Source organism: Phacochoerus africanus, chromosome 11 (assembly GCF_016906955.1).
Source record: "Phacochoerus africanus isolate WHEZ1 chromosome 11, ROS_Pafr_v1, whole genome shotgun sequence".
Lineage (NCBI taxonomy): Eukaryota > Metazoa > Chordata > Mammalia > Artiodactyla > Suidae > Phacochoerus > Phacochoerus africanus.
Genome location: NC_062554.1, coordinates 106,903 through 129,779, shown reverse-complemented (window position 1 = coordinate 129,779; position 22,877 = coordinate 106,903). Strand labels below are relative to the sequence as shown.

At 46.8% G+C, this 22,877-nt stretch overlaps 1 protein-coding gene across 5 annotated transcripts in view; it reads left to right on the top strand.

The window, feature by feature from the left end:
- ZNF143 (zinc finger protein 143) overlaps positions 1–14,858 on the top strand; it is a 59,223-nt gene extending 44,365 nt beyond the window's left edge. For all 5 annotated transcript variants that reach the window (XM_047752136.1, XM_047752135.1, XM_047752134.1 and 2 more), the window contains 3 exons: positions 2,857–3,018; positions 8,835–8,981; positions 13,849–14,858. In XM_047752136.1, the coding sequence (XP_047608092.1) occupies positions 2,857–3,018; positions 8,835–8,981; positions 13,849–13,932 (393 nt within the window). In that variant the 3' untranslated portion in view covers positions 13,933–14,858. The remainder of the gene's footprint in view (positions 1–2,856; positions 3,019–8,834; positions 8,982–13,848) is intronic.
- Positions 14,859–22,877: the final 8,019 nt, after the last annotated feature.

The following is a 22,877-nucleotide window of genomic DNA, read 5'->3' as shown; positions in this document are numbered from 1 at the left end:
ACGTGTGTATGCATTCTTTTTCTTTCTTTTTTGGTATTATGTTCCATCACAGTCTGTCCCAGGAGATTGGCTATAGTTCCCTGTGCTATGCAGTAGGACCTTACTGTCTCTCCATTCTAAATGTAGTAGTTCACACCTATGAACCCAAACTCAGTCTATCCCACTCCCTCTCCCTCCCCCTCAGCAACCAGAGGTCTGTTCTCCATGTCCATGAGTCTCTTTCTGTTTTGTAGATAGGTTCATTTGTGTCATATTTTATATTCCACATGTAAGTGATATGGTATTTGTCTCTTTCTGACTTCACTTAGTATGGGAATTTCTAGTTGTGTCCACGTTGCTGCACATGGCATTATTTTGTTCCTTTTTTAATGACTGAGTAGTATTCCATTGTGTATATGTACCACATCTTTATCCATTCATCTGTCAATGGACATTTAGGTTGTTTCCATGTCTCGGCTATTGTAAATAGTGCTGCTATGAGCAGCATGAACCTTTTTGTAGTTTTGTCCAGATATATGCCCAGGAGTGGGATTGCTATGTCATATGGTAGTTCTATATTTAGTTGTCTGAGGTACCTCCATACTGTTTTCCATAATGGTTGTACTGGTTGACATTCCCACCAACAGTGTGGGAGGGTTGCCTTTTCTCCACATCCTCTTTAGTATTTGTTATTTGTAGACCTATTAAATGGATGGCCATTCTGACTGGTGTGAGGTGGTACCTCATAGTAGTTTTGATTTGCAATTCTCTAATAATTAGGAATGCCAAGCATTTGTTCATGTGTCTATTGGCCATCCATATCTCTTCTTTGGAGAAATGTCTGTTTAGGTCTTCTGCTCATTTTTTCACTGGGTTGTTTAGTTTTTGTTGTTGTTGAGTTGTATGAGTTGTTTGTATATTTTGGTGATTCAGCCCTTGTTGGGTTGCATTGTTTGCAACTGTCTTCTCCCATTCCATAGGTTGTCTTTTCAGGGTTTTTTTTATGGTTTTCTTTGCTGTGGAAAGCCTTGTAAACTTGATTAGGTCTCATTTGTGTATTTCTGTTTTTGTTTCTGTTGCCTTGGGAGACTGACCTAAGGAAACATTTGTATGGTTGACATCTGAGAATGTTTTGCTTGTGTTCTCTTCTAGGGGTTTTTATGGTGTCAGGTTTTATGTTTAAGTCCTTAAGCCATTTTGAGTTTATTTTTGTGCATGGTGTGAGGGTGTTGTTCTAGTTGCACTGATTTACATGCAGCTGTCCAGTTTTCCCAGAACTGCTTGCTGAAGAGACGGTCCTTGTCACATTTTATATTCTTACCTCGTCAAAGATTAATTGACCGTAGGTGTCTAGGTTTATTTCTGGGCTTTTATATTCTGTTTCATTGATCTGTATGTCTGGTTTGTACTAATACCACACTGTTTGGATTATTGTAGCTTTGTCATATTGTCTAAAGTTGGAAGAGTTATGCCTCCTGCCCCCCCCCCCCCACTCAGGTTTACTTTGGCAATTCTGTGTGTTTTATGGTTCCATATAAATTTTTGGATTATTTTTTCTGGTTCTGTGAAAAATGTCATGGGTAATTTGATAGGAATTGCATTAAATCTGTAGACTGCTTTAGGTAGTATGGCCATTTTAGCAATATTAATTATTCTAATCCAGGAACATGAGATATCTGTCCATTTCTTTGAATCTTCTTTAATTTCCTTTATTAATGTTTTATCCTTATCCATTTCCTTGGCCAGGTTTATTCCTAGGTATTTAATTTTTGGGGGGGTGATTTTTTTTTTCATGTGTTTTGAAACAGCTGTTTTCTCCATCCCAGTGTCGTATGTTCTCTAGACATAACCTTCCTGTTTCCTTTAGGACTTAGATCACTGCTCCATTCCTTGGCCAGTTAAACACCAAATGTTTGGGTTGAGCATCAACCCAGTGCCAGGCATTTTGGAAAACTGAGGGTAGGGAGTACAGGAAGGAAGGTATCATCACCTAGAAGGAGAGGCACATCCCTAAAATGGATAATAATCTCTCATAATGATAGGTTTTTAATGAACAGAAATGTAGATACGTAACGTGTTGTGACAATCTGGAGGAAGGAGTTAATGCTTCTTCCTGAAGGAGGCTCGGAGGCCTCTGTAGAGTATGGCCGTTTAGCTGGGTCCTGAAGAATTTTCATGAGTTAGCCAGGCAGAGAGTGAAGGGAAGGGCAGAGCCACAGCAATGTAACAGAATGCGACACCCCGGGACTGCAAACGGCTTGTTGTGGTTGGAGTGCCCGATGTGTGTGCTGGCTTGGAGGCCCTGAAAGAGTCTGGGGATGCCGTTACGGTCATGAAAGGTCGTGAATGCCATGGAAGAAGTCTGAGGAGGAGTGATGAGGAGTCTGGGGATTTGAGCAGGGAGCAGGATGAAATTCGCTTGTCTTTTAGGAAGGTAACAAGGGAGAGGATTATTAAGGAAGGTTAAACTAGATGCCTGGAAAGAAGTTATATCATTGCAGGAAATTTAATGGAAAAAACAGGGGTCTAAATTGGCAATAGAGATGGAGAGGAGGGATACGTTTAAAAATTTCAGGGTTTTGATGACCTCTTTCCATGGGTTGATCCCATTGTAAAATGCTTCTTTGCTCCCATGGACTTAGACAAGGATTGGGCCTACTCCTTAACAAATACTGCCGAGGAACACAAGCGGCATTGACTTTTTTTAAAACGGGGGTTCCCTGGTAGCTCATCAGGTTGAGGATCCAGCATTATCACTGCTGTGGCACAGGTTCGATCCCTGGCCCAGGAACGTCCACGTGCTTCCGCAGATGCAGCTAAAAAACAAAACAGAAACAACAAGAACTTAGGCTTACGGTGAAATGCGTTGTTTTGCAGGTCAACATTTCGCAGGCTGACATGCAAGCCATTGGCAACACCATCACGATGGTCACACAGGACGGAACGCCCATCACTGTGCCCGCTCAGGACGCCGTCATCTCCTCAGGAGGAACACACTCTGTTGCCATGGTGACTGCAGAGGGTACAGAAGGCCAGCAGGTCATTGCTTTTTCTTTTATACCAGTCGCTACATATCAGTGTCAGAACTGTCACCTAGGTGTCCTGCACAACACACAAACCTCAGGTTGAATCCCAGTTTTAGAACTTCCTAGCTGCGTAACCCTCTGAGTCTCTTTTTCCTCATCTGTAACCTAGGAATGGTTACTGCATCTACCCATAAGGTTAATAGAAGATTGAGATGATACATATAAAGTGCCCAGGTATGTTTTAAGTATTCCTTAATGGTCACTCTTCCTGTCATCATTATCATCATTAGATTGTTAGGGAAAAATTTTATTTGCAAAATTTAATTTTTGGAATATGTAACATATTTACATAGTTTAAGAATCAAAAAGTATAGGGACTCCCCTTTGTAGCTCAGTGGTAACAAGCCTGATGAGTATCCATGAAAATGCAGGTCCAATCCCTGGCCCTGTTCACTGGTTTAAGGATCTGACACTGCCGTGAGCTGTGGTGTAGGTTGCAGATGTGGAGCAGATGTGGATCAGATCTGGCATGGCTGTGGCTGTGGTGTAGGCAGGCAGCTGTGGCTCTGATTTGACATCTAGCCAGGGAACCTCCATATGCCACGGATGTAGCCTTAAAGAAAATTAAAAAAGCAATAAATCCCAAACTGGGAAAAAGATATTCACACTATATTTGACCATGGACTTGTATTAAGAATATATATCAGGGAGTTCCCATCGTGGCGCAGCGGAAACGAATCTGACTAGGAACCGTGAGGTTTCAGGTTCGATCCCTGGCCTCGCTCAGTAGGTTAAGGATCTGGTGTTGCCGTGAGCTGTGGTGTAGGTTGCAGACGCGGCTCAGATCCCGCGTTGCTGTGGCTGTGGTGTAGGCTGGCAGCTGTGGCTCTGTTTCGACCCCTAGCCTGGGAACTTGCATATGCTGTGAGTGTGGCCCTAAAAAGACAAGGAAAAAAAAAAAAGAAGAATATATAGCAGATTTCTGTAAATCAACAATAAAAAGATGAACCCATTAAAAAAGAGCAAAAAAGGAAATACTTTTAAATTAGCAAATCATTTGATTAGTTATTTGAAGAGACACCTTACAAAAGAATATACATGAGTGTCAGTAAGATAAAAAAGTGCTCAACATCTTTAGTCATCAAATAAATGAAAATTAAAGCAGTAATGGGATACCATTTCAGACATGGGAAATGGCTAAAATTAAAAAGACCAACAAAACCAAATGCTGACAAAGATAAGAAGCAACTGGGACATTGAGCACCCTAGTGGGAGTACAAAATCATCCCGCCGCTTTGGAGAACTGTTTGGTAGTTTCTTATAAAGTTGTACATACGTCTACCCTATGACTTAGCAACTTCGCCTAGAACACATGCTGTATGATCCCACTTACGCAAAATCCAAGGACAGACAAGACGAATCCGTGGTGGTAGAAATCAGAAAGTTCAGCTTGGCTGGGGAGGAAAATTGAAGGAATGGAATATGAAGGAACTCTTCTACATCTTGCTTTAGGTGGTCGTTTCATAGTTGTATCTAACTGTCGAAATTCAGCAGAACACCTAAGATCCATGCATTGTTACTGTTTGCTAATCATACCGTATGCCGTAACAAAAAAGCCAATCCCCAGCTTTCAGACTGGCTTATGGAATGGTCCCACCTGATTGGTGTGCAGTTATTTCCCTGGCTCTGGCATTCCTGGATGGGCTTAGAGCCCATCTTGGGTAAATAGACCTTGTACCGGTTTCCAGTTGCAGGTCTGGAAAGATCGCAACCCTAAAGCAGACATTCTGCTTCAGGTAGCTTATTGGTAGCCTGTTGGCAAGGAAGACTCCCAGGAGAGCAGGCTTTGAGGGCTAGAGTGAAGCCAGGCAGCTTCCACAAGTTGGATGTCACAGCAAGGGAGAGGGTTTCACTTGAGGACCTGCCACTATCACTGCTCCTCCTGCTGGAACTACATTGGGCAAATGTTGACGTTCCACTGAGGTGTTTAGACATCATCTGTGAGTTATCTGTAACACTTAAATTGGCTATAACATTTCTTTACATGCACGGGAAGAAAACAGTCGGTCCTTCCCTAAGTGTTTTTGTTTTCTTTCTTTTTTTAATTAAGGTAATTGCATATCTCAGACTCATTTTTCCAGATGCCTCTGGAAGCCTGGTTAGCAGGTATAGACTGAAGAGGCAGTGCTTTTCTTTTTTGTAGTTAATCAGGTTACAAAAGTAATACATAACCCCAATGGGATAAAATATTCTAGAAAGAAACCCTCACAAATATATTCAGCTAAATTTTGACAATTGAAATTTGTCCATTCAGTGGGAAAGATCTTTTGTCTTTTCAACACATGGTGCTGGGAAAACCTCAGTATCCACGATCTGCAAAAGATGAAGTTGGACCCTTACCTACTACCATGTATAAAAATAAGCTCGGGAGTTCTCATGTGGCACAGCAGGTTAAGGGTCTGGCATTGTCCCTGCAGCAGCCCCGGTCCCTGCTGTGGCATGGGCTTCATCCCTGGCCCAGGAAATTCCACATGCCTCAGGCACAGCCAAAAAAAATAATTTAACTCAAAATTGATCAAATACCTACATTTAAGAACTAAACCTATAAAACTTTTAGAATAAAACATAAGTGAAATTCTTCATGATCTTGGATTAGGAAATTATTTCTTATGACACCAAAATTATAGGCAATAAAAGAAAAAGTAAACTGAACTTCTTCAAAAATGCTTGTACATCAGAAGCCACTACCAAGAAGTGAAAAGACAGTCTTCAGAAAGAGAGGTTCAAATCATGTATCTGATAAGGGATTATGTATGTATATTGCAGATATAGTTTCTTTAGGGCCACACCTATGGCATATGAAAGTTCCCAGGCTAGGGGTCAGATTGGAGCCATAGCTGCCAGCCTGCACCACAGCCACAACAACCCCAGATCCGAGCCACATCTGCACCCTATACCACAGCTCAAGGCAATGCCAGATCCTTAATCCACTGAGCAAGGCCAGGGATCGAACCCACGTCCTCATGGATACTAGTTGGGTTCGTCACCACTGCGCCACCATGGGAACTTCTAGAATATATTTTAAAATAATAAAAATTATATTACAAAGGAATAAATATCTAGACTATGTAAAAAATCCCTATAACTCTACAAGGAAAAAACAAGCAACCTAATTTAAAAATGGACAGAGGAGGAATTCCCTGGTAGCCTAGTGGTTGAGGACTTGGCATTGTCACGCTGTGGCTTGGGTTTAGTCCCTGGCCCAGGATCTTCCACATGCCATGGGCACGGCCAAAAAAGGGAGCCAAGGACTGACAGACCTTTCTCCCAGAAGATTTACAGATGGCCACTTAGCACATGAAAAGATGTCCCACTAGGATGATTATCACCCAAACAACAGACAGTAGCAGGTTTTGGGGGTGACAAGGAGAAATTGGAACTCTTGTGCGTTGCTCCTGGGAATGTAAAGTGGCGCAGCTGCTGTGAAAGAGCACAGGTACATATGATCCAATAATTCCTCTTAAAGCTGTATACCCAATAGAATTCGAAAATAGAGAAACTGAAAATCAGGTATAATCCCTTGATGTTAAAATAACTAATTTCAACATTTTGGACTATCTGTCTTTTTTTCTGTGTGTGTGTGTGTGTGTGTGTGTGTGAACGAAGTTAGTGTTATAATACAGTTTTGTATACTTGTCACCCACTAACGTTACATTTTGAGCTTTTTCTCCTGTCAGTTAAATAGGAGAAATCCTCTTTTGAAAGGATTTGTAATACTTATAAAATAATCCATCAAGTGGATATACCATAATGTATTAACTCGTTCCAAATACGTAAATTTTTGTACAAACTTCTGACTATTTTCATAGGAAACAAATTCTAGAAATGGCATTGTTTTATTAATAGCATGAACCATTTTAGGCTTCTTGCTATATATTGCCAGACTACTTCCCAGAAAGTTTTTTCTTGTTTTAAAAAAATGCTATTGGAGTTCCCATCGTGGCTCAGTGGTAATGAATCTGAATAGTATCCATGAGCATGTGGGTTTGATCCCTGGCCTTGCTCAGTGGGTTAAGAGTCTGGCTGTGAGCTATGGCGTAGGTTCCAGATCTGGCTGGAAGCCCGGGTTGCTGTGGCTGTGGTGTAGGCCAGCAGCTGTAGCTCTGATTTGACCCCTAGCCCCTAGGGAACTTCCATATGCCGCGAGTGGGGCTCTAAAAAGAAAAAAAAAAATTATTGAAGAATAGTTGATTTGCAATATTGTGTTAATTTGTTCTGCACAGCAAAGTGACTCAGGTGTGTGTGTACACACACACGCACACAATTTTTCATATTTTTTTCCATTATGGTTTCCCAGAAAGCTTTAACAATTATGCCATGAATCAAAAAGTATTCTTGTTTTACTGTACTCTTGCTAGCATTGAGGATTTTTTTTTATATTTGCACAATTCATAAGCAAAAGGTAAATTATATTTTTCCTTTCATTTGTCTACTGATGAAGTTGAGCATGTTTTTCATACTAGCCAGCAGTGTTTTTTCTTCATTGGTATAAAATTTACATAAAATGAAGTGCTCAGATCTTAAGTTTACAGTCCTTTGGTGGTTAAACGTACGCACCCACCCGGTCCCAAACAAGGTCTGGAACATTTCTGTCACACCAGGAAGTTTCCGAGGTCCTCTTGCAGTCAGTTCCCACCCAGCTGTTCACATTATGTTATTTCGTCTGTTCTTGAACTTTGCGTAGTGGAGACAGAGTTTAAGCTCTTTTGGAGTTCCCGTTGTGGCTCAGCAGAAACGAACCTGACTAGTATCTATGAGGTTCAATCCCTGGCCCCTTCTCAGTGGGTTAAGGATCTCGTGTTGTTATGAGCTGCGGCTCAAGTCTGGTGTTGCTGTGGCTGTGGTGTAAGCTTGCAGCTGTAGCTCCAGTTTGACCCCCAGCCGGGGAACTTCCATATGCTGCAGGTGTGGCCCTAAAAAAATGTATATGTATACTCTTTTGCATTTAACATGGCATTCTGGAGATTTATCCATATTCTTGTTTATACATCAGTACATTCTTTTTTATTGCAGAGCAGAGTAGGAGTATATCACAACTGATCGATGTATTCTTTCTTTGATGAACATTTGGGATGTTTTTAAGTATCTTATAACAGGTGTAGCTGATGCCGTTTTCTGTGTTATCTACATAGAAGAAACTACACTTGTGGTTTAAGAGCCACGAAAGCACTTTTAACATTCCAGCTAGATGGTTCTGGACCAAGATGGAAAAATTCCCTGGACTCTGAAAGAGGAAATGAGTATAACAGGATATGTTACTGTTTTGTCAGTATTGCTGCTGGTACTTTTGTTTTCCTAGTTAAATGGAAATCCAATTTAAAGTGGGACAGATAAAACAGGAGGAAATAGTGTATCTACCACTGATCCAAACTCAGGCATACACAGGCGTTTGAGTTGTGCTTAGTCCACCTGTGTCACCTCCCAGGCAGCCGCGTAGGGTCATCGATTCCAGGCACAGTCCCGTCTCTGCTGACCTCTACGGGTTAGCAGAGCCTGGTCTAGCAGGTCCCTGTCTCCAGTGTCTCCACCCCGTTCTGCCATTGGCTTACTTCGTAACCCTGCCTAAGTCTCTCTCTGAGCTCAGCTTCCTCAAATGAAAAACCAGGGTTCCAGAACAGACAGTAGGTAAGGTCTTCCCCAGTGTCAGGCTTCTACACGTCTGTGGTCAGAAGGGAGGTTTTCCTTTTGAATTTGAAGACAGTCCCTTGCATTAAATGGTCTTTAACCTATTTGAATCATAGTTTTAATTCTTCTCTTGTATTTTTAAAGGTTGCAATTGTGGCTCAGGATTTGGCGGCATTCCATGCTGCTTCATCAGAAATGGGGCACCAGCAGCATAGCCATCACTTGGTAACCACAGAAACCAGACCTCTGACCTTAGTGGCGACATCCAATGGCACCCAGATTGCAGTTCAGGTGGGTACAGTGGCAACTGTGCCGAGGGGACAGCAGTGCTCCCAGCGCTTACCCTGGGACCCTGTGCTTTATGCGTGCCCTTCACGGAGGGGGGCCCAGGGTAATCTGTTATTTAGCCTCTTTAAGGAAGTTGTGTGTTTGAAGTAGACTCAGAGAGGCCCGGGTTTTGTTCTCTACTATCTTTGCCTATTCTAGGGGAATTTAAAACCAGAAAAACAAAGCTCCTGGTAGATATATTTCCCTGTGCGTACCTGGCCTTTTCACTCTCAGAATAAAAGTCTGTCTGTAGAGCCTTTAAGAGCCGCTCCATGGTGATGAGCCTTGTGTGGACATGGACCTGTTAGTCTTCTGAGAATCACTGCACAGCCCTATTTAATGGTAGGAATGTTAGAAGATGATGAAGCAGCTCTTCTCTGGGAGGTCACTGCACTCAGAGAACCCGGAATGCTAGGTGTAAATTACCTCTCCTTGGGAAGTTCTTTGTTTTTAATGTACTTATTTGGAAAAGGGTTAGAACATATTCAGGAAAATGCCAGCTATTAGTTTTAACTTAATATATGGGAATAGACAGAGAATTAAGATGGCGGAATAGAAGGACTGGAGCTCAACTTCTCTCCTAAAAACAACAAAATTCACAACTAAAAGCTGAGCAGTCCCCACCCAAATGGACCAGAAACCTTAAAAAAGATACCCTCCTCCAGAAGAAAAAGAGGAGGCCACATCAAGAGGTAGGAGGGGTGATTTCACGATATAAACAACCCCATACCTCCCTGTGAACCAGACTGAAAACTAACTGGTTCACAGAGAGAGACTCACCTACAGGAGTGAGAGTTCTGAGCCCCACATCAAACCCTCACGTGCGGGGATCCGGCACTGGGAGAAAGAGCCCCTGGAGCATCTGGCATTGAAGGCCAGTGGGGCTTCTGCGCAGGAGCTCCATGGGACTCGGGGAAACGGAGACCCCATTCTTAAAAGGCACACACAGACTTCCACGTGCACTGGGTCCCAGGGCAGAGCGAGGTCTCCACAGGAACCTAGGTCAAACCTGACTGCAGTTCTTGGAGGACATCCTGGGAAAACAGGGGTGAATGTGGCTTGTTGTGAGGGAGGGACATGGAAGGCAAAGCTCTCGGGAATATTCAGCAGCTGCCTTTCTCTGGAGGGGGCCATTTTGGGAAAATCTGGCCCTACTCTTCAGTCAGTGCTGAGAAGCCCCAGGGCAAACAACAATCCAGGTGGGATCACAGCCCCGCCCCCTCACTAAACAGGCTGCCTAAAGACCCCCCAGGCACACAGCCGCCTCTAATCCCATCCAGAGACTAAGCCCCACCCACCAGAGGGACTAGAATCAGCCCCACCTACCAGGGGGCAGGCATCAGCCCCTCCCATCAGGAAGCCTACAGCAAGCCCCCCATGCTGACTTCAGCCACAAGGAGGGCAGACGCCAGAAGTAAGAGAGGCTACAACTCCATTATCTGGAAAAAGGTCACCACACCAAAAACCTATACCAATGAAAAGACAGAGAACTATAACTCAGATGAGGGAGAAAGGAAAAACCTCAGAAAATCAGCTAAGCCATGAGGAGATTCTCAGCCTCCAGGAAAAAGACTGTAGATTGTTGATGCTGAAGATGATGCCAGACATTGGAAATAAACTGGAGGCAAAGATGGATAACTTGCAGGACACACTGACCAAAGAGATACAAGATATAAAACTTAAGAAGAGATGCAAAATACAATAACTGAAATAAAAAATTCACTAGAAGCAGCTAACAGCGGAATACAGGAGGCAGAAGAGCGAATAAGTGAGGTGGAGGACAGATCAGTGGAAATTATGGATGCAGAACAGAAAAGAGAAGATTGAAAACAAATGAAGAGAGCCTCAGAGAACTCTGGGACAATGTGGAACACACCAACATCCGTATTATAGGGGTGTCAGAAGAAGAGAGAGAGAAGGGGACAGAAAAAATATTCCAAGAGATAATAGCCGAAAACTTCCCTCACATGGGAAAGGAACCACTCACTCGAACCCAGGAAGCACAACGAGTACCATACAAAATAAACCCAAGGAGGAACACCCCGAGACACATATTAATCAAACTGACCAAAATTAAAGACAAAGAGAAAATCTTGAAAGCAGCTAGGGGAAAGAAACAATTAACACACAAGGGAACTCTGATAAGGTTATCAGCAGATGTTTCAGCAGAAACTCTGCCGGCCAGAAGGGAGTGGCATGATATGTTTAACGTGTGATGCAAGGAAAAAACCTCCAACCAAGATCACTCTACCAGGCAAGGCTCTCATTCAGATTTGAAGGAGAAATCAAAACCTTCACAGATAAGCAAAAGCTGAGAGGATTCAGCAACACTAAACCAGCCTTACAACAAATACTAAAGGAACTTCTCTAGGCAGAGAAGAAAAGCCAGCAACAGGAAACAAAAATTCCACAAATGACAAGGCCCACCAGTAAAGGTATATATACAGTAAAGATACGAAATCATCCATGCACGATTATACCACTAAAATCAGAAATCATGAGAAGAGGTGGGTACAAATGCAGGACACCGGAGATGCACTTGCAATTAAGAGACCAACAACTTAAAACAATCTCATATACATATAGACTCTTGTATCAAAATTTCAGAATAACTGCAAACCAAACATCTACACTTGATACACAAACAAGGAATCTCTGGAGAAGAAATATATCTCATAGTCAATAAATGCCCAATCCACCATGAAGGGGGTCATTTGACATCATTCTTGGAATGCTGAAGTCTTCTCAGATCTGATTCTGATTTCCTCTCCATCAAAGAATTTATGATAATTACAATTAAATAATATAACTGTACAATTAAATAATACAGTTCTACAATTGTATTATTCAAAACCATTTCTCTCCATGGTACAATGTAAGGTCTATAATGTCTTCTTTATCACATCACCTAGAATGGTGTAATGCCTATACTGAAGAATCAATAAGATGTAACAAATTGTGAAGACATATTTATATAATTACACTGTTTTTTAACCAATTTATGCATTTTATATTTTACTTATTTTCAGGAGGTGTATTATTTTTGTTATTCTTATCAGTTAAGTTATTCTTTTTATTATGCTATGTAAAATATTTAATGGTATATAAAGCTTTCTTCTTTATAAATTTTCGTTGCATAATATACATAATTTTAATATAATGCTAATTTTTAAAGAAAAATTGAAATGTAATAGATAATACTAAATAGTAAAAATGAAAGCCATACAAAATGGGATAAAGTATAGAATAAATTTCCTATTTATCTCAGCATATTTTCCATTCCACTTCTCCAGAGGGAGTCACTTAATCTGTTTCTTAAGATCCATGATATCATAATCTGTGTGAATGTAATTGTGTTTAAATATATGTATTTTGTAAAAAAAAAAAAAAAATTAAAGAACAGGCATTCTTCCAAAAAAAAAAAAATCAATGAGACAATTCTCTCAAGTGAGTTCATTTGAATATCTTAAAAGGAAGTGTAACTTCTACAATGTTTTCCATTAACTTTGCTAACGTCACCCTCTTAGAGTTAGAAACGAACGTGTCTTTACGTGAGGGACCGTGAGGGACCGGGATATCAACGATGGATTAATTTTGAATGCTACTGACCCAAGCTAGTGTACACCTTCTGTCAGCCATGAGGAAGAAGTACAAAGCAGCTGATCCTGATACTCAGCGATCATAGGAAGCAATGTGTTTGAAGAAAATCAAATGCCTACAGGGATCTAACAGGCAAGATAAAAGTTTGAGCCTGGCCAAAGATAAAAGAATGGAAAATACAAAATGTTTTGACATACAGAAAACATATTCCAAATTAAAGGCATGTTAATTCCTAATGTTGAAGGATATGATCCAGCAGTCCCGCTCCTGGGCATATACACATGCAGACAGAACTGCAGTTCAAAAGAAACATGCACTCCTCTGCTCACAGCAGCACTATTCGCAGTAGCCAGGACATGGAGACAGCCTGTATGTCTACTGACAGACGAATGGATTAAAAGATGTGGTGCATACACACAACGGAATACTATTCAGCCATAAAAATGACAAAATAATGTCATTTGCAGCAACATGGATGCAACTAGAGAGTCTCATACTAAATGAAGTAAGTCGGAAGGAGACAGACAAATACTACACAATATCACTTGGATGTGGAATCTCAAATATGGCCCAAATGAACCTATCCATAGAACAGACACAGATTTACAGACACAGAGGACAAACAGTTGCGCCAAGCGGGGAGGAGAAGGGAGTGGGCTGGATGGGGAGTTTGGAGTTGGTAGATGCAAACTATCCCATGTAGAATGGATAAGCAACGAGGTGCCACTTTAACAGCACAGGGAACTTTATCCGGTCTGTTGGGATAGAACATGATGGAAGATAATGTAAGAAAGGAAACGTGTGCGTGCGTGTGCGCGTGTATATATATATGAATGACTGGGTCACTTTGCTGTACAGCAGAAATTGACACAATCCTGTAAATCACCTATACTTTAATAAAAAATAAAAATATAAAATGGTTAAGATTGTAAAAAAAATAAGGGAAAAAATATATATATATGGGAATAGATGTGAAAGGCTTAGGACGCTCTCTACTTCTGTCGGAAAGAAGCATCTTTTTTTCCTTGCATGTGTAAAGGCTTATCAAAATGTTAAATAAAGAAACTGCATTCTTCTCCCCGGCAAGGATTTGTTTTTGTGCCTTGTGGACCAGCATTAGGACCTCAACAAGGCCAGGCGTCAGAATTGCAGAGAGAAATTTTACGTCTGGCCTATTTTAGGGTTTCTTTGGCATTATCTTGACTGTGGTTTTCTGTATGTTGCGTTTCAGCTCGGAGAACAGCCATCTCTGGAAGAAGCCATCAGAATAGCATCCAGAATCCAACAAGGAGAAACGCCTGGTTTGGATGATTAACCCTAGAACAATGGAGCAATAAATGGGGAGGAGCCTTTCATCTCCAGGCAGCAGAGATGCATGAAGCCCGGGCCCAGGAAGATGAGAAGTTTTCCATTCCTGAAACACTGTACACTTTTTTATGCAAGAGTGAAGAACGTTTTATTCTTGACACTTTTGTGTATATAACCCTTGGAATAGATTTCCCAAACTGATTGTGTACAAGGAAGTATGAAATTAGGGCAATACAGTAAATTTTTATGTTACTCTTTTACCAGCTTGCAAGCTCCGAGAGTCCACATGCAAGACCAATGGAGTCTCATGGAGTCTTACAATGGATTTTTAACTTCCTGTGAAAATAAATAAAGGCTGTATCTAAAATGCAAAGGTTCTGTAAGTCAAAACAGTCATAATTCCAGAAGCCGTCATGGGTAATCAAGGGTGTGAAGCCTGCAGATACTTCCCTCAGCTATAGCAGCGTGTCTGCAGTTTCTGTTCTGCTGTATGGGTGTCCATTTTTCTTTGTATCCCACGGTTTGAAGACTATTCACCATAGTTTTCCATCTCTGTTAAATACCAGCTCTTCAAGCTGAAGTGCTAATTACATTAGCATGACATTGGATTATGTGTAAAATTACAAAGGTTGGTTATTTAAAATTAAAAAGTTAAATCCTGTACTTTGGTTTAACGATTTTCCTTAGTGTTCAGTTCTTTGTTACTGTTTTTTTGTTTTGTTTTGTTTTGTTTTTAAAGTAAAGAACCATCAAAAGTTTGACCATAGGCTGGAGCCCGGGATGACAGTGCTGTAATTGGAAATGGCTTTACTCTGAAAGTTAGGTTAGTGGGTTGGTGTAAATTATTTATTTTTGCTTATGTATTTTTGTTTTAAAGCTTATTTGCCCTAAAGCTTATTATTCATTTTGAATACAGCAGTTTTTTAAACGGTACCTTTATATTTGTATTATTAAATTGGTGTGGGGGCTGGGGGAAGTGTTGCAGAAAATGCGACCAATGCAGTAGACTGTGATGCACACAGAGGTTGAGAGGTGGGTGTACCGAGCACCAAATGCGTTCCCTGCGTCTGGGTCTGCGCGTAGCAATTTTGTGAGCTCTGTGGGATCGCCTCCTCCCGTTTGTACATGAAGAGGTTAAGTGTCCACCCAGGACTCTGGCTGTGGGGAGGCAGCACGGAGCCTTGAGAACCCAGGCTTTCCGACCCCAACATCCAGGCTGTTTTTTTCACCACAGGTGCCTTCTCAAGGGGTTAATGTGTGGCAGAGACTATCAAGATGAGCCTTGGTGATTTTTATTTTTTTGTCTTTTGTCTTTTTAGGGCTGCCCCTGCGGCATATGGAGGTTCCCAGGCTAGGGGTCTAATCAGAGCTGTAGCTACTGGCCTGCCCCACAGCCACAGCAACGCCAGATCCAAGCCATGTCTGCAGCCTACACCACAGCTCACGGCAATGCCAGATCCTTAACCCACTGACCGAGGCCAGGAATTGAACCCACAACCTTGTGGTTCCTAGTCGGATTCGTTTCCACTGTGCCACAAGGGGAACTTCGAGCCTTGGTGATTTCTGGTTGCCCAGTGACCTGAGCACCTGAAAAACCATCTCTAATGTCAGAAATTCAGTGTAGGGTCCACCAAGGTCCAAAAAGAGCTGGGGAGGGTGTGTGCGGGCTGTCCTTCACTATGCTTTGTTTGCCAGAGAGCTGAAATGCGGCTGTGTTTCATTTCAAGCTTTACAGTAAAAAAAAAAAAAAAAAAGTGCTGTTTTGTTTAATATGTTTGATCAGGTTCTTTGAGGCCTTGCTCAGAAGGGTCATGACTCAGTCACTTGAAATGGGAAACCCTTCAGGCTAGACCGGGGGGGGTGGGGGTGGGGGTGGGGGTGGGGGGGTGTTGCTGCTTTGCTCTCCACACTCTTCAGAGACACCTGATGGGAGAAAAGGCCTTTGCCACCCACAGTCTCAGTCTCCATTCCTGACAGAAACCTTTGGCCACACAACTCCCAGCTGAGGCTCAGAAAGGGGCCTGCTTCAGGGGACGGGGGGGTGCAGCCCCCACCCGGGCCCTGAGTCTGGCTGCTGGCAGGGAGCTCCTCCACCAGGCCCATCCAGGTCAGCTGTGCTTCCCAGAACGGAGGCTGAAGTTCAGCCTCCCTATGCTCTGCCTTCGTTCAGATTCCAGGGTCTTTCTCCCTCTTGTGCCACTGGATTGGGCAGGGCTGAGCTGGACACTGCTGGTGGGCCTGACATTCCCTCAGCTCGAAAGGAAATGCCTTCCTCCTGGCACCAGAGAAGGGCAGGAGGCTGCTACTGGTTTGTCCCCTCCCTGCCTTCCGGGAAGGGACCTCAGGAGCCTAGAGAGGTGGCATATTGCCCCAAGGCAAGACTCCACCTGATGTACTGATAGTTGCTAGCAAAGCTGGTGAGGGCTTCCCTCCCAGAGTGGGGTTCAGAAAGGAGCCCTCCAAAGCTGAAGTGTCCTCCCAAACCCTTGATGAAATGAGTACACTTCAGCAGAAGGAGCTGGCTGGAACCCAACTGCAATGTGATCCAGACAATGCTCAAGGCAAACCTCTCAGTCCAAGAAAAACAGCCCACTCCATCCCAGGCACAATTCATTTGAGAACTAGCTCAACAGGGCTATTGGAATCTCGTGCTAAGTACTTGTTGTATAAGGGTGAAAAACTCCACAGGTTTGGGTTTTTTTTTTTTTTTTTTTTGGTCTTTTTGCCATTTCCTGGGCCGCTCCTGTGGCATATGCAGGTTCCCAGGCTAGGGGTCCAATCTACGCCAGGGCCACAACAACGCGGGATCCGAGCCACATCTGCAAACTACACCACAGCTCACGGCAACACTGCATCCTTAACCCACTGAGCAAGGCCAGGGATCGAACCCGAAACCTCATGGTTCCTGGCCGGATTCGTTAACCACTGCGCCACAGTGGGAACTCCCACAGTTCTTAGTATTGTTCAGGTATTGGTATTGAGGACAGCAGGCAGCAAGCATATGCCTGCAGTAGGAATTAAAACCTGGGTAATAATCCTGCCTACTGGAAACTTGGGTGGGAAGCATTTTCCAGAAGAAGGGTTCTCTGGGTGCAAGCTTACCTTGTCTTACTCACGGGGAAACAGAGGCTCTAAGCAGGCTAGACTTTTCATCTGCCTTCAGTACGACAATGTGTCTTAAACAACAAACCTCAGGCTTCCGTGTTCAAACCTGTTTCCCTCACCCAAGAACAAACTGCCTAAGTGTGCTTTGCTCTGGCTAATAAAGTTTGCCACTTACCCAAAAGAATTAACGAGTTTGAATATGCTTTCTGTAAAGAAAATTTTCTAATTCTGAGTATTCTGAGTTTAGCCTCATATCACAACCATGTCCAAAAGCAAGCAAGTATCTAGCGCGCACAGAGCATTTGGCAGCTGAGCTGGTCAGTAAGCCTAGTTATACGTGAATGGCCTGGGTGGCAAAAAGGTAAGGGTTGCTTTCCTGTGGAGACCACCATTGGGCCTGGTGTTCTGTAGGTCACTGGCATACACTTTGCAAGTAGGGACCTAGAAGCCTCTAGTTTGTGACATGTCTAAGCTTGCTGACAGGCAGGTAGCATCCTAGCTAGCTATGCCCTACCATTCCACTGTAATGAGGAGAACGCCTTTTCATACGAATCAGCCTTCTCCAGCATGGAGAACACATTTTGAGTGTGTTTCAAACCAGTTGAGTCCACTGCAAGAATCTAGTGCACACAGAGCATTTGATAGCTGAGCCGGTCAGTAACCCTATTTATATGTGAGAGGCCTAGGTGGCCAAAGGCAAGGGTTGCTTTCCTGTGGAAACCACCTTTGGCCTGGTGTGATCTCAGTCACTGGCATAAAATTTGCAACTAGGAAGCAGGGATCCTCTGGTTTGTGACATTTTTAAGACTGCTGACATGCAGGTAGCAGCCTAGCTGGCTATGCCCTGCATTTCCACTGCAGTGAGGAGAGTGCCTTTTCATACCAAATCAGCCTTTTCCAGCATGGAGAACACGTTTGGAGTGTGCTGCAAGCCATAGCCTAGGGCCTTGCTTAGGGACTTGGCAGCATCTTCGTTCCAGGGAGAGTCAAGGATTTAGTTAGAGAAGGCTTGGGGTTTTAGCAGGGAGACACAGGGTCCTCGTTATGGGAAGATCCTGGGTCTCAGGTGGGGAGGAGTCAGGCTCACAGTGAAGGACATGCAGGGCCTTAGGTCCAGACAGCCAGGTGGCTTTGGTAGGGACATTGTCAGGGCCTACGTTAGGGACAGCGTGTTAGGGCTTTTCTTAGAGACAGAGTCAGAGCCATAGTTGGTGACAACTCAGTTCCTTAGGTGGAGAAAATCTCAGCCTTAGTTAAGGACACACAGTCTTAGGGACAGGGCAGGGCCATAGTTAGCAACAGCACAGGGTCACAGGGATTTGTCAGTTTAGTTTGGACCAAGCAGAGCCATAGTAGGGACACTTAGGTCAAACTAGGGACAGCTCAGGTCTCAGTTGAGGACAGTACAAGGCCTTGGGAACAGATCAGGGCCTTAGGGACATTCAGCTGTAATTAGTGACATCACAGGGCTTTAGATAGACACAGCTCCGGCCTCAGTTATGGACAGTGCTTAGGGAGAGCTCATGGCCTCAGACAGCCCTGAGCCTAAATTAGGGTCAGAGCAGGGCCTCAGATAGGGACAGCACAGAATTTTAAGTAGATACAGCTCAGGTCTCAGGTATGGATGCTACAGGGCCTTAGTAGGAACTGTTCAGGAGCTTAGCTAGGGACAGAGAAAAGCCTTAGTTAGGACAGCTGGGTCTAGTTAGGGACAGAGCAGAGCCTCAGTTGGGGACGGTACAGTCCTAAGTTAGGCAGAGTGCAGGGCCATGGTCAGGGACATTGGAGGGCCTTAGTGAGGAGCACTGCAGGGACTTACCAGGAAACCGAGCAGGGCCTTATTTAGGGACAGCGCTGGGCTCGGGTAGAGTCAGCTTAGGGCCCTGGTCAGGGACAGCTCATGGCCTTAGACAAAGCTCAGGGACTCATTTAGAGACAGAGCAGGGACATAGTTGGGAAAACTTGCTTCTAGAAATGGACAGGGCTGGGCTTTTTAGAGACAGAGCAGGGCCTTGGTGTGAAATTCCCTAGGACAGACTCTGCTGCTCCATGTGCCCCGAGGCTGTGGCCTCCTCAGCCTCCAGGGAGCATAGCGGGAGGGGGTGGCCTTGTTCAAAAGAAAGGGAGCTTCTGCCAGAACAAAACCTGGCGCTGCCACCTGCCTGCCGCCCTGTGTGCTGGGGCAGGAATGTGAGAGCCAGGCTCCTTCCCTCCCCAGACACAGGACACGTGGGGCGCTGGTCACTGGACTCCCACACGACATTCAAACTCTCTCCCAGGACAGGCCTGTGGGTGAGAAACACCACCTGAAGCCTATTAAGAGGGCAAGCAGGTACCTGGGATGGGGCTGAGGGTGGGGAGGGTTGGAAAGTAACCCAAGGACCCGCTCTCCCTGCAGTGCCCCCGGGGGAGCCCAGGAGGAGGTGGCCCATGTCAGCGCCCTCATGGCCCTGACCCCCACATCCTGAGCCTCCAGGGGACAAATACCCGAGCACCCCCAGTACCTGCCTGCACCTGCTGCAGTTAGGGCTGCCCTGTCTTCACCGCCCAGTCCTCACCCCTCCCAGCAGGCCTCCTGGGGGCTAATAGGATGGGGGTGTCCATGGCAGGAGCAGGGGCCCGGAATGGGAGAAGGAACCTTCCCCACCGGGCAGAGAACCTCGGCCAGGCTGGGGCCTGAGCAGGGGCCTCCTGACTTAATTCAGTAAGAGTCTGTAAGGGGTGGTGGCCTCTGCCCCTGGGGTGAGCAGAGGGGACACTCAGAGCACCAGCACCAGCCCCGGGGGCCTGGACCATGTGCTCTCGTCCCCTCCATGCCCCACACTACCCAACAGTCACGACATGCGACACTGGCTGCGATGTCTGGTCAGGAGAGGCCCAGAGGCAGCCCTGGCGCCAGATCAAATGGCCTTTTCACAGGCAGTGGACATACCGGGTATCAGAGCTTTGCCTTGAGCGTCTAGAAGCTGAACTGCTCTGCGGACGTGACACCCATGTGCAGGGCAAGGGCGCGCACGGACGCTGCCTCGGAAGCGTGTGTCCAGGGGCCGACCGCACCCGTGCTTCCTGCCCGACGCCTCCAGGCCTCCCTGGTGGGCACGGCTGGACCCGCCTCCACGGGCTCCCTGACCCGGAGCCTGCGGGGCCGCCGCTGACAGGGCCCGGGGACAAGGGCGGTCACTCCCCCGGCCATGCTGCTCAGCTCCTCCTCTCCAGGGACCAGGGGCCGGCTGGCCGGTGGAGTCCGGCACCGGCAAAGCTCGATCCACCCTCCACGGGCCCCTGGCCAGTCCTCAGGCCCCCAGTCTGGCCCCCTCCCGGCGTCCACAGCACCCCGCCCCTCACTCCCAGTGTGGACGGCGGCATACACGAGCTGCCCGGGAACTCTTCCCACGCGGGACGCCCCCCCATCCTGCTTCTCCTGACGACAGCCTGGACCCCGTATTTTGGGCAGGAAGGGGGGGTCTGTCCTGCCCCCTCCTGGGGGCCCATGGGGACTGCTGGGCCTTGAGGTCTGGACGCTTCCAGGTGTGGGATGAACCTGGCGCTGCCCGCTGGAGCCTCCCCCTCCAAGGAAACAGGGGGACCCCCCCCAAGCTGGCCCATCCCCGGGCTCTGCTGCGAATCTGCTGGCTTTGCCCTCCTGACCCTGCAGTAAAATCTGCGGGAACGGGACCTGCGAGTCCCCTCAGGACGGCGTTCCTGGAGATTTCCCAAGACCCCTCTCCACCCTGTTAGGAGCAAATCACTAGTCAGCCCGTGCTTCTGTCACCCCACGAGCAGCCTGGGAAGCCAAGGCTCCAAGAAGCCAAGTAACCCACCTAAGCACAGATGTGGGGCCACGGAGTGGGGTCTGCTCCCGGAAGGTTCCACGCGCCCCCGTGAGGGGACCAGCTCACAGAGCCCCCTCTTAGGGGCAGTGCAATCCTTCCCTTCACTGGGGTTTGTTTTACAGGTCCTTCCTTTGCTGAGATTTGTCTTACAATCCTGTTTTGGGGTCACCCAGGAGGCCTTTCCCCGTGAGGTGAGTTCAGACTTGTGCCAGCAGGGCAGCTTCACTGGGTCCCACTCACCACCATTCCCAGCCCAGACCCAGAAAGACCCCAACCCCACGGCTCCACCTGAGCACCCACTCCGGCTCCTCCCCGCCATGTCCCCTGAAGTGTCACCAGGAGCTCCCACCAGCCCGGGTGTACTGCCCACTCTGTCCTAGGGAAGCCTCCAGGTCAGATGGAAGAAGTAAGAGGTACCCGTGGGGCCTCCTCCATGCAGCACAGTGGCCAGCACCCACCTACTGACCTTGTCGCTCTGGGTGAGCCTTGGTGGGGGTCCAAGGACCTGAAGCATCTGCTGGCTCTCACCTCATCCCATCGCTGCCCGTGAAGACTTTGTTCTAAGCAACCCTGTGCTGGCTGCAGAGAAGGGATGCTTGTTCACACGCCCCTCCCATTGCACGGGGCTCGCATGGGCAGGCCCCTCCCAGGACATGCAGCTCACCTGGGCGGTCACCCAGCAGCCCCTGGGGCTCATGTAGCCAAGCCCCTCCCAGGACATGCAGCTCACCTGGGCAGTCACCCAGCAGCCCCTGGGGCTCACGTGGGCAGGCCCCTCCCAGGACATGCAGCTCACCTGGGCAGTCACCCAGCAGCCCCTGGGGCTCACGTGGGCAGGCCCCTCCCAGGACATGCAGCTCACCTGGGCAGTCACCCAGCAGCCCCTGGGGCTCACGTGGGCAGGCCCCTCCCAGGACATGCAGCTCACCTGGGCAGTCACCCAGCAGCCCCTGGGGCTCACGTGGGCAGGCCCCTCCCAGGCACCACGTCCTTCCGGGCAGGCCCCCTGACAGGCTCAGCACACAGGAACCGTGCCCAGGGTCCTCACTGCAGACCACCCTGAGCTCCCCGTGTTGGTCAGAGCTGTTCCTGAGCACCTCGGAGCAGGATCTGGACAAACAACAGCTCCTGGACAGGTCTGTGCCCCTGGGCTTCTCTCTGTGCAGCCTCCCTCCACTGGGTTTTCCAGAGGCTTCCAATGCACCCAGGGTACTGGCCGCTGTCTCCACCCACCTTCCTTCCTCTTCCTAATTCCAGGATTTCTCTCATGAGAAGAGGGTCTCTTGAAATTGTCTCCCACTCATGAGCCAGTTAAAATGATTAGAAAACGAGCTAGAGCTGCAGCCCCTTGTCTATCCGGACCCTCAGGACCCCACACCTGGTCCTTGTACTGACCCATTTGCAGCAAGACCCATTTCCTGCAACCATGAGCCCCTGATGGGTGAGAATTGGCTGCCCAGCCGTTCCCAGGTGCTGAGTTGAGGTCTGTCTAAATAGCCCCTCTGGGCAGCAAGAGTACCTGCAGCTGTACCCGAGGGCACACTTTCTGCCCTGTTAGCCGCTGTGGGCCGGGGCTGTGTGGAGGGAGTGAGGAGCCATGGCCTGCGGGTGGGCCAGCCTGAGTGGCCTCTGCTGGCCCTTCCACAGGAATCGCCAGGCCACGACCTGCAAGGAAGAGCACTCGAATCTGCCCTGGGAAGTCCTCCCCAGGCAGAGGTGAGGAAGCAAGAAAAAAGGCAGAGAGGGCTCAGACAGAAGGAGTTACTCAGGTAGGCAAAGGGAAAGCTTCCAGAAAAGCCCCGAGGCCAGGACCATCCCCCGTGGCCTGCAGATGCCAGCTCGGCAAGCGAGCGCTCCTGGCACCCAGCCCTTTCTTCCAGGTTTTAAAGTCCGCGCATGTTCAGGTGGTTCACCCGGGAGGGTGGATAAGGCTTGGGAGCGTCATCTGCTCGGAGACCCCGACACGGGCTGCCAGCTTTCCGGTGACGGGCGCTCCCGTGGGGGCCGCTGCTGC